Source organism: Alosa sapidissima, chromosome 17 (genome assembly GCF_018492685.1).
Source record: "Alosa sapidissima isolate fAloSap1 chromosome 17, fAloSap1.pri, whole genome shotgun sequence".
In the NCBI taxonomy this organism is placed as follows: Eukaryota; Metazoa; Chordata; class Actinopteri; order Clupeiformes; family Clupeidae; genus Alosa; species Alosa sapidissima.
The window spans coordinates 8,565,612-8,578,111 of NC_055973.1; the positions used below are offsets into that span (position 1 = coordinate 8,565,612).

The window sequence follows — 12,500 nt, forward strand, 5'->3', positions numbered from 1 at the left end:
GCCGTCTCTGCAGGGCCGCCGAGGCTAGCCATTAGCGCCTGCGGACATGTAGCGATAGCCATCGCTCCAACTACGCCCCCCCCACCACCTCCTCTCTCTGTCTTTCTTCCTTTTCTCAGCTGTTAAAAAACCCTTTCCCCTACCGCTGCCCATAAAGTAATGCATTAATTCGCCATTAATTATAGAACATGTCAACCCACATTTCACTCAGCACTCTCTCCCTCTTCTCTCTGTCTCTCTCACTCGGGCTTAGACGAGGGCTTTGAGGCGTCCTTAATGACAATAATTACCAAGCCAGGAAGGACTCATCTAAAATTAACATTTCTCTCCAATCTGGCTCCGATAGGGGGACGTAAATATGCTGAAAGCGGAGTGTGTCGTGATTAAGGCCCCGACTGTAGTACACTAACTGCATTTCTCTTTTTTTTTTGGTGTGTGTTGAGGGGTCGAACAATGGAGGCTCAAAAAACAGTGGTTTGTTTTTGTCGGTTTCCATAGAATGGGCTGGAATACAAACAAATGACAGGGTGGGGATTGTGTGTGTGTGTGTGTGTGTGTGTGTGTGTGTGTGTGTGTGTGTGTGGTGGGGGGCTGCTTAACATTTAGATTGTTTCCTCTTTTTAGGGAAGTGTGTAGGGACAGGAGCACGTGGGGAAGGAAAGAGCTACATACAAACAAAAAGACGGCAAGCAAACAACGAGAGAAACAACAACAAAACAGGGCCAGCATCTTATGGTCTGGGGGCTCATATCGCTTTAAGTGCAGGGAAAGGGGACTTCAATATGATCCGTTTATGCACACTCCACAACTTCAGAGTGCAGAAGGAAGATGGCTATGGGCAAGGTACCCTCTACTTAATCTATTTATTGGCTTAACCCAAGACCATTATTATGTATAACATGGATATGAAATATAAAAGTAGATTTTCTCCCAGAGCATGACAGCTGAAACAGATAAAAGATGCCAAAAAGATATTTATGGATCATTTAAATAATACATTTCGCTGAATGCAAATATTCTTTCACAGATACAATTAAGTACCTGAGATAAAACCTTCATTAATATTCCTTGTCTGGAGAAGACAATGGCTTTAAGGGTCTGGATTGTGTATGCTTTTGAAGGCGGCCACCGTCAGGTAAATAAATTGAGTCACGTGAGGGCAGATGTGCTGCTAGATCCATCTGCTCCATGAATAACATAAATCCCTTTAACACACAACAAACAGATGACAGGTGCAGGTGCAGGCACATGCACGTCACACACACACACACACACAAACACAATCACTCCACATCGTACAACACCCCACAAATCCATACACACACACACCCACAAACACATACAATGGAAGAACACACACACTCACTCACTCACTCACTCACTCACTCCACACTCGTACAAAAGCCCGCAAATCCATATACCTACCCACAAGCACATAGAAATGGAAGAACACACACACACACGCACGCACACACAAACAGCATCATCAGGTAGCGTGCATGGTGAAAAGGAAAGATATTTAATAAAAGCCTGCCACTGGTAATCCTCTCTGATTGTCTGCCCCCAACCGCCCGCCCCACCCCTCACACACACACACACACACACACACACACTCCACCACCACCACCACCACCAAGCCTATGCCACTGCTGTGTCTGTTGACGAGGACGTCACCCTGTCACCTGCTATAATGCTTGACAGCTCATTCTACTGCATAAGGCCGCAACAAAATTACTACCCCGCCACCCTCATCTCCTACACGCCCACACACACACACACACACACACACACACACACCCACACACAACCTTCTCAAAATGCCTTGCTGGCTAATAACTAAAGGCAATATCTGGCCTTCAATATCTTGCCAGTGTGCAAAGCAAAGCCACACGGTGAGCTGGAGTGAAACCCTGCAGAGGGGGAGATTAAAGAGGGGTAATTATGATGAGGGAGATCATGCCTGGTACAAGAGAGAACCACAGAGACAGAGAGAGAGAGAGAGAGAGAGAGAGAGAGAGAGAGAGAGAGAGAGAGAGAGAAGGGGGGGGATGAGAGGTGAGAAGTCGGGTAACTCGTTACAATGTTTCAATTATATTGGCACATGGAGGGTGCTGAACGCCACTTTACAAAGACCCGCTCGACTCCAGTGGCGACGGGAGCACGGGGGAATGCTGCTGTCGTGTTAAGAGACATTTTTTCCTGCTCTCTCTCTCTCTCTCTCTCTCTCTCTCTCTCTCTCTCTCTCTCTCTCTCTCACACACACACACACACAAACACGTGTCAACAATATTCCCTCCTCACCTGAGCGTGTGTGCATACCTCCCTATGGGGGCATATCTAGCATGCCATTAAAAAAAACAAAGTAACAACAACAACAACAAGAGAAATATTCTAATTAGATTTCGGCAACATCTCATGTTCAAGGTGGGACATATCGATTGTCAGATCATTCTGTTTTATGTGCTTTTATTATTTATTTAGTTATTTATTTTCCAAGCTGGAGAGCTGGCTAGACTTTTGAGCTGGAAGCCGAATCAATGGGCAGATAAAATGTATTCAAATAAGCATCACTTCCAGCTCCACTTGTGGCTGTTAGTGAATGATATACATCCCTGTGGAGCATCTGAATGGTTTGGATGCATCTCTGAGCAGGAGACTAAGACCGTGTCCACACGGAATACCACAGCACTATTTAAACCACGGCCTGACAGGTAAGAGAAAAAATAAATAAAAAATCAACTGCTCCGCGTGCAAGAAAAGCACACGTCTGCAGACACTGGGGACTGCTCGGAGATGAGGGTGTGTGTCTAATTAGCTTTCCTTATGCACTCAAATGTAAATTTAAAGTCAGACTTGCCAAAGGAGATAAACTCTCCGTTGCGTTTCGCAGGAAGGAAAAAATAGAATTCAATCCAAACCAATAATATGGTCCTGCTGCACCCAAAGCCATCACGCCAGAGGGGTTGGATCCACTCACAGTGGCGGTGAGGCACGGCTTTGCAAAGTTGAAGAAAAGAGATGGCGCTTAACTCTATCCTCCTCTCTCTCTCTCTCTCTCTCTCTCTCCATCTGTCTGTCTCTCTGGCTTGGCATCTCTCTGACTCTCTCATCAATGGCGTCCTGACGGATGGCAAATCTTCTGCCGCATTGTCGAGGCTGAGCCTACAATGCTCCCTGCGAGCTGTCGTGTAAACTCGAGACCTGGCTTTTCCCCCATGCTGCACGGGTGTCACCAAAAGCGATTTGTGTCAATTTCCGCAAGCCTCTGAGGAGAACCCGGGGAGGTGGTGGTGGTGGTGTCAGAGGCAGAGGCGACGGTGGGGCGGACTATTCTACATCTCCGAGGATTACAATGAAGAATGAGATGAATGGAGGATGATATTATAGACAACCATGGCAAGGCTGAAATAAAGACGGGCTTCTTGTAGGAAATGTCAACTGTGGGAGGCAGCCGACCACGGATTAACGGCAGGGATCTGAACACAGAACGCAGAACGCAGGGAGATGGGAGGACTCCAGAAGCCTGTCCTATCCCACAGGCCTCAGCAGAGGTGCTGGTGGGCGCATTATTATAATCCACAAATACAGCGTGGCACGAGCGAGAGCAAGTGACAGTGAAATAAGAAGGAAGGTGGAAAGCCAAGCAGGATGGAATAGAGACAGTGTATATAGCGAGGAGTTGAAAAAGAAAATCATTTTTAGATGTAATTGGAGGGTCTAGACGAGAAAATTGGGAGCAGCAGAGCGTGTCTGGTCATAGGAACATTATAAGGAAAAGAGACTTGTGGGGCCCAGCCATAAACTGAAACTGAATACAGTTGGCCAATGACCTGTTCTGATAGGTTAGGAAACAATGTGACATTATGATAACTATAAATATATCTATTTTGTTTGGGTGTACAAGACACAAATGCAATTATCCCCAAGCCAAACTTCAGTCTATGAATGACTTAAAACAGGTCACAGGCAAGCACCTTGAAGCATTAAAATTGCACATGCACACTTCATTTCATATTCTCTCAAGTTAGCCCATCTCCATCAAATGAAGTAAGACACACATATATTGTTAAACACGCTAGTATTAATCTTTGATTATTTCCACTAATTAAAAGCCTTGACGAGAGGAACATCATTTAAATATGTATATTTATCACTAAGAGCTGCTAAATAAAACATCTTCCTTTGACAAGAGGACAGGAAGGTAAAAAAAAGAGTGGAACTAATTCCTCTTCTGACGATTTTGTTGGTGGCCTTAATGGTGGTGACATAATTACATATTAAACCAGAGCACCCCCTTCCCCTTAATAATACTACTAATGGATACTTTAATTGTGCCAGTACCGGCTGTAATTTCCTGGCAAATAAAATGAACCCTCTAATGCTTTAATAACTACTCTTCAATGATTAATGGCGGCCACGAGGCGGACAGGTAATGAGGGATGTTTTAGAGGGCCGCAGCTCAACAAGTAATTAAGGGCCAAACAGTAAACACGACGCAGCACTTGCCCTTCAGAGCAAGCTGTCATCCTCGAGCGTCCGAGCGGCCAATCACGCCAGCTGAGACGGCTCTGTGTAATTTTGATATGTGTGTGGGCTTTTTCAATCAGCACAGATGAGCGTTTTCAATCAAGAGCAGATAGTATACGGAGCACCGTAAAAAGGTGATTTGTGATTGCAGGGACACGCATGTATGTGTGTGTGTGTGTGTGTGTGTGTGTGTGTGTGTGTGTTGTACACACAGCCAAACCCTGGCTACGTCACCCCAGCTAAACACAATGGCTCTATTAATTCATTTGGCCTTTAAGACATGAAAAGGAAAGATACGACATAGGAAGGCCTACTCCACGATACTCCCCATGTTGCCATGGGTTGCTTTCAAGAACAAAGAACAAAATATTTCTCTTTTTTTTTTTTTATCAAACAGTGCTTGGTGTTACTGAATCATACCTCTTCAGAAAAATGATCAATATTGATGTGATTCAATGCTAGGCATTGTTGAATCGAGCTCCTAACAGTTGTGTTGTGGGCACTGCTAAATAGAAGGGGCCACCAATGTTAAATAAATCTCACAATAGCACTTGAGCAGCTAGCTGTCTTCTCATGGGCAGAAAGGCAAAGCTTTCAATGACAAAAGGCAGGAATTTTGTCAAAAGTTGCATACAACTCTTTTGAGCGCTTTTGAGTGAAGGTTGGGAAAAGTGTTGTGAAGAGGAGGCAAATTTGGAAGGTGAGCTGTGATTGTGTGACCAGTGACAAAAAGGGGAAAGTTGGAGGAATGTTGGCTGTTTCTATGGTCAGTGCTAAGCCCTACCTTTACAAACCCCTCACATCTTTCGGCATTTTTTGAAAACAATGAGGAAAATCATTCTCTGAAAAAAAAAAAACCCTCATAAAGAAGTATATATATTTAACAAAAACACAGGATGAATGTGCTTCCCTTCAAGTAAAAATCATCAAAAGATGTTTTTTTTTTATACCTCAATTATGTATAGTCTTTACAGGGGTGCCAGTAAATGTGAAGGCTGCTGTATGTATCATCATGTCATATGCATCATTTAAAATCACTGTATTTTGAATACCTGTGTACACAGTTGGAGGAAGCTATCTTTAGCACAACATGGAGGCATATGCTTGAGCTGAAATATGTACAAAGAACATGGTAGTGTGGTTTGCTATGTAGTGGCTTCAAAGGAAGGAATGGTTCACAATTACAGACACCCTAGACCCTTCTTGTGTGTGTGTGTGTGTGTGTGTGTGTGTGTGTGTGTGTGTGTGTGTGTGTGTGTGTGTGTGTGTGTGTGTGTGTGTTTTCATGTTGAGGTATTCATTACTCTGACTGGGGGGTAGGAAAATGTGGTTGTATGGAGATAGGCCTAATACACTTGCATTACAAAGAAGCACATATATACCCATGCACAGTGGGTCACTGAGAAATAAAAAAAAATGATCTAATTAAAATATCACTCCTACAATTACTGACAAACGGTCATCATTTCTCTCCAAGCGCCACAAAGGCATGCATGGCAGAATGTCCATTGCACTTTGGCAATTCTAAAATAATTTAACCTCACTCAAAATCCACTTAAAAGATACATCAAGTAATGGCTTTGACCTGCGCAGGCGAGGCCATTTCAAAGCCAATTTCCTTTGGATTCATCAAGCTTGACCATTCCTCTCCCCATTATATCCCACCGGCAGGTTGGCTGGGGAATCTTGTGCTCCACAGACGCGGATAAGAACCTAATGCCCCATAGAGAGAGGGAAAAAAGGGAACAAACATTCCTGGTGGAACAAAAGGCCGCCATTTTGTGCATCCATTTACACAGCTGTTCCCTGAGCTCAGATGACACGGGCGTCCATTAAACCTGGAAACAAACACTAAGCGCTTACGCCTGCGCGCGTGCCAACCATGACCTTCGCCCCCCCCCAGCAGGGTACTTAGAGGCCATTTAATAGTAGACGTAATTACAGCTGCGCCTAGCCTCTTTCAACTCTGAGCGAATTAAATAATATAATACAATAGATAGAAAGGCGGCATCTTGAATGCCTACCTGAGGATGAAGACATTTTAGAAAAAAAGATTCTAACTCATTGTCTGTACTCAGTAGTCCATTTTTGTACAGTATTCCAAACAGTATTATGTATTTTGTTTCTCTCTGTTTAAGCCTACTGGGCCAGTGTGGATGGAGGTTCAGAATTACTATACAAGCACGCTAACAAGCTTTACGCAAATGGCTAAAGCGCTGCAGCACGCCATTAAAACTGGCAGCAACCAAACGACATGAAATGGTCCTGCTGGGGGAACATAAATAAACACATTAATGATTATTGTCAGGTATTTGCACACTCTGCAAGATACCCAAACATGCAATCATTTTCTGCCGCGCCTTTTTGAAGATGGCTGCGTGGCCGCATGTTTATTGGGAGCACGGTTGTTTGATTTGCACTGGTCCCATGCAGAGAGCAGAAAAGAGAGACAGGGAGCGAGAGAGAGAGAGGGAGAGAGAGAGAGAGAGAGAGAGAGGGAGAGACAGACACAGGGAGGGTGGGTGTAGAGGGAGGCGGAACTGAGAAGATGAAGAAGTGAAGTTTGCGGAGTTCCAGAGATGTCTCCGTGCTTCTGATTAGTTCACTAACACCAATCAACTCACAACCTCTCTGGCTATTTGCTATGCACAAACGCGCGCGCGCACACGCGCACACGCACACACACACGCACACACACACACACACACACGCGTACCACATTACACCAAGCATATTCTTTGGATGCGCCTAACCTATATTGCCATGGTGCCAGGGGCCAAAGTGAATTTGAAATGGCTGACATACTGAGTGTTGGTCATGGGTAATAAGAGAGCTGCTCCAGGGCCTAATGGAGCTCATCTGGAGGGTGGCATTGGGCGCTAACGACTGGGACTCAGCAGATGGGTGGTACCAGCCAGTGTTGGGTACTAGTGTGTGTGTGTGTGTGTGTGTGTGTCTGTGTGTGTGTCTGTGTGTGAAGAGTAACAGTTTATGTGTACAAATGATGAGAGAGGAAGAATGAGCGACTTAGAGTGAGAAAGAGAGAGAGATTGCATTGCATTGTATTATTTGGTACATTTACATTTGAATTTTATTATTTTCAGATCTGTTCCGACACCATTGTCCATTTTCTACCTTTGAAAATGTGGCTTTGAAAGTAATGTTGCTGTAACATTTACAGTACGACAATGCAGACTTCTTCAAATTAATTCAAATGAGAGAGCGAGCAAGATTCAAACACTGTTAAACAATCATTCAAGTGCACCACATTTTCTCATACACACATTACATGTACAGACAGAAAGAGGCAGTCATCCAATGACATGCACACAAACATGCGCACACACGCGCACACACACACACACACACACACACACACACACGCGCACACACACACACACACACACACAACAAAATATTTCCTGTACATACAGAATAAGGTGTGTATGGTGTCAGTGTGTCCCCTCACCGCGTTGGCGTGCTCGTCCCTCTGGACCCTGAGGGTCTCCACCTGTGCGGTCAGGTGTGTGACGGAGGCTTTGAGCTGGGCCAGCTCCTGTTGATGGTCCTCTCGCTCCCGCTGAAGCTCCAGCCGCAGGGAACACACCTGCCCTGCATGCTGTTGCAGCTACACACACACACACACACACACAGACAACTTGAGTAATGTCTTGTATCTCTCCCTGGGTTGGTGGCCTTAAAATGGAAATCAAAAAGAAGATGAAAAAAAAAGCTTTGGTGTTCATCAGAGCAATTAAATAAATCTCTGCAGCTTGGGAGACCCAGCCTAATATTAACAGCTAATAACAGAGTGTTGAAGTGATATTGGTGTGTGTGTGTGTGTGTGTGTGTGTGTGTGTGTGTGTGTGTGTGTGTGTGTGTGTGTGTGTGTGTGTGTGTGTGTGTGTCTGTGGTAAGAGTAAATTAAAGGTCCCAAAGGTAGGCCAGAGGAGGAGAAACACCTCGCTGATGTCCTGAGAGACTTGGGAAGTGAATAAAAAAAGATGGAAACATGACTAAAACATTACAGTTCCAGATACAAAACACACACACACACACACACACACACACGCACACACACACACACACACACGGTATGAACATTGTTCCTACCTGCTCTCTGTAATTGAACAGGTTCCTCTCCTTCCAACTTCCCTTTCTTTTTTTTTGCCCTTTTATTCTCTAGTCCTCTCATCCTCTCGTCTCGTCTCTCTCTCTCTCTCTCTTTCATTGTCAGTCATTCCTACTGCTTTACATCTATCTCTCTCCCTGCTCACAAAATCACTCCCTTTTCTCCCCTCCTTTCTACATCTCTCCACCCCCCCCCCCCCCCCCCCACACACCTTTTTTCAAAGGCAGGGCCACCAACGGAGGAAGCGAGGGACTCACCCATGCGGATGTGAGGGATCATTCAGCCGGCCTGCTGATGGCTACCTTTAATGTGGTGCTGCTAATTAAAGATGTCAAAAGACAGGCCAGTGTGAAATATCTCTATCCGTCCGCTCGCTCGCTCGCTCACTCGTGTGAAGACCAGCGGTGTAGAACAGACAGGCTCCCATCTTTAACATGGCCTGCGGATTGATGCTACATTTACCGTCAGCGATATTAGCGACGCATCGACTTGCCATTAGCTTAATAGATGCGCTAACACCACAATCATCATCATCATCATCATGATCATGATTTGCTAATGATCGCGCTAGCTCTGTTGTTTACCGATTAAAACTGATTCACAAGCGATGTGGCGCCCGCTGCACACCAGCTATGAGAGGAAAACGCAGACGTAGCAATATCTGGGCCAGGCACATTTTATGGAGTTAAATGAGTCAAATTAGCAAAATTAGCGCTAATACTTCCTTGTGAACGCAGTCGGCACTTGACTGTCACTGATTTCCCCCGGTGGCGGCTTCGGTAAGAGCTTGAGCATAATGGCTGCATGGGTAATGGCACTGTTTGGGGCCATTCACACCCGGCAGATGGGTTTTATGATGCCATGCAGACCAGTGGCACAGGGTTCACTAATAGAGGTCTGGAGGACAGGAAATACTCTCACACACACACACACACACACACACACACACACACACACACACACACACACCACACACACACACATACACACACGCACATAAAATCGCACTTGTAATACACCAATACACACACACACACACACACACACATAAGCATATTTGTAGACACAACAACACACACATACACGTACAACAATCGTAGGCCACATCTCCCTTTCCTCTGCACTGCAGTGTCTTTCCAAAGGATCTTTATTTTTGATTTCCTCAGTGTAAAAAAGAGTGGGACCAATCAGCGCAAATGAAGATCAATGGCCAGGGAATGTGTCTGGCGTTTTTGGTAGATGGGGCGCATCATTAAAACGCTGGCGCGCTAATTTGATGCCGGTTGGCGCTTTTCAAAAATAATGATGCCATCATAGGATCAGAGAGTGGAGATGAGCAGAGAGAAACTGCCCACCCCCACACCGTCCCCCCCAGCCAATCCCCCGCCGCTGTACATCATTTAAGGTCGGGGGGCTGGGCAGGGAGAAAGCGGGAGAAAAAAGGGCACTTTCAGAATAAAACAGACATGTTCGCCCAATTACGCCATTACATGCAATGAGCCGCCGCTCTAGGTGATGGATTGACACGTCAGCCGGGCAGCGGCCAGCAGGCCAGCGCAGGGGGCCCCCCTCATAAAGCCGCACTTCCATTAAATGATTTCCATTCAGCAGACCACCAAAAAAAGAAAAAAAGGAAAAAAAGGAAAAAAAGGGAAAAAAAAAACCCCCTTTACAGTCACTCGGCTCGCTCAGGTAACGTGAACGCCACGCGGTGGCCCACTGTGGCCTTCCTCCTTGGCCTGGGACAGCCAAAGCTACGGAGCCCCCGGCGCGCCACTTAAGGCCTTGGGCATGTAATGGCTTCATAGAGCCGTACAGAGGGAGGGAGGAGAGCGGAGAGGAGCCGAGCCGAGCGGCGGCCTCATCGATCGGACAGGGATCAGTGTCCTTCCCCCACTGAGGTCAGGGGAGGGGAGAGGGAGGTGGTTCAATATTGGAAAAAATAAATAAATAAAACACGCAGATGCTCATCCAGGTCTCACTGAAGCAATTTGTAATATGGATTTATTCCTGTCCGCCCGAAAAGCTGCCGGGAGCCGCCGCGTGTCACCGGCTAAGCGATCTGATTGGACAACTAGAGAACCCAGTGTTTATTTATTTAGATAGTTGTTTTGTAGAGATTAGAGAATTGTATTTAAATGAAAGTGAGGAAAATATATGGAACAGAGAGGGTGTGGAGATCCAGAGTGGTCATTACGCTTTTCTGTTGTGAATTTGATGCTGACATGGCCACTTCAACCTATCTCTTATTGGTGGGCTTTGCATCTGACGTTTTCTATTGCAGAGGTGTTGAGTAGGCTCTTCTCTTTATCTATCTCTCCCTCCTTTCTCTCTCTCTCTCTCTCTCTTTCTGTCACACACACACGCACACACACACGCACACACACACACACACACGCACACACACACGCACACACACACACACACACGCACACACACACATACACACAGGCACACGCACACGCACACACACACGCACACACACACACACCCACACACAAACACACACACTCTCTTGTATTCACCTATTCTCTGTCTCTTTGTTTCTGTCTTGCCCGGTTGCTCGCCCTCCTACCTCACTGCTGCCTTTCTCTTTCGCTCACTCTGCTGCTTCTCAAAGCCTGCCATCTCTCTCTCTCACTCACACACACACACACACACACACACACACACACACACACACACAGACTCAGACAGGCGCACACACACACACACAACCCTCAGTCCTCCTGGAGCAGATAGCGTGAGCTTTATTAGGGAGCTGGGTGGTCGATATGACGCGATGGCGGGGTGGCTGCTAGTAATTAGCCGCGCTGCTCTGAACAAACAGCACATGAAAATGATCCCATCACTCCCATCAACCCTCTCTAAGCTCACCTGGGCTTAGTGCTCTCTCTCTCTCTTTCTTTCTCTCTCTCTCTCTCTCCCTTCTCCCTCTTCTCTCTCTTCTTCTCTCTTCTCTCTCTCTCTCTATCCCTCCCTCTCTCTTTCTCTCGCTCCCTCTCTCGGCTTTGCTGCTATCGCTGAAGCACAGCACACTGAAATACGTTATGCCACAAAGGAAAGAAGAAAGAGAGAGAAGAGAAGTCTGAATTATTCAACACTCCAACTTTACAGGGGAGAGAGAGAGACAAAGAGAGAGAGAGAATGAGAGAAGAAAAAAATAATAAAACAAAAAGTTGAGGAGAATTTAAATGATTTCCAAAAAGGAGGTAGCGAGACCTAGATGATTGCTCCTTTCCTAAGTTTTTTTTTTTTTTTTGGGAACCCAACCTGACGACAGTCATCCGATCTGATTTGCACATGTAGAACATTATGAAATATTACACGTTGGAATTAAGACTCCAAAGCACCTTTCCGTAGCAGGCCCTTCTCCATTAGAGGGGGATAATCCACATCCATGCTTCGCCACACGACATTCTCTCATAATTGTCAGACCCAGCAGCCTCCACACCTCACCTCACCTCCCCTCCTGCCAGGCACCGCCATGGCTGCTGACAGGGCCACGCACACAAGAAATAAACATGGGCCACAGCGTGTGTGTGTGTGTCAGGTGTGTGTGTCAGGTGTATGTGTGTGTGTGTAGGTGTACGTTGTGTGACCACATGCTAATGGGTCTTAAGGCAAAGAGGCGATGTGAATACACTTTCACACACTTACTCTTAAGCAGATAGTGTGTGTGTCTGTGTGTGTGTGTGTGTGTGTGTGTGTGTGTGTGTGTGTGTGTGTGTGTGTGTGTGTGTGTGTGTGTGTGTGTGTGTCTTGTGCAGAGCATTAGGTAAGGTAGGCTGAGCACTTCCATGCTTTACAACTGTCATCTCTATAAGGGGGGAGGGCATGA

General features: G+C 46.0%; 1 protein-coding gene across 7 annotated transcripts in view; it reads right to left on the reverse strand.

The window, feature by feature from the left end:
* Positions 1-12,500, reverse strand: part of LOC121688371 (myosin heavy chain, striated muscle-like) — a 114,945-nt gene that overhangs the window by 13,912 nt on the left and 88,533 nt on the right. For all 7 annotated transcript variants that reach the window (XM_042067894.1, XM_042067897.1, XM_042067895.1 and 4 more), the window contains one exon: positions 7,997-8,155. In XM_042067894.1, the coding sequence (XP_041923828.1) occupies positions 7,997-8,155 (159 nt within the window). The remainder of the gene's footprint in view (positions 1-7,996; positions 8,156-12,500) is intronic.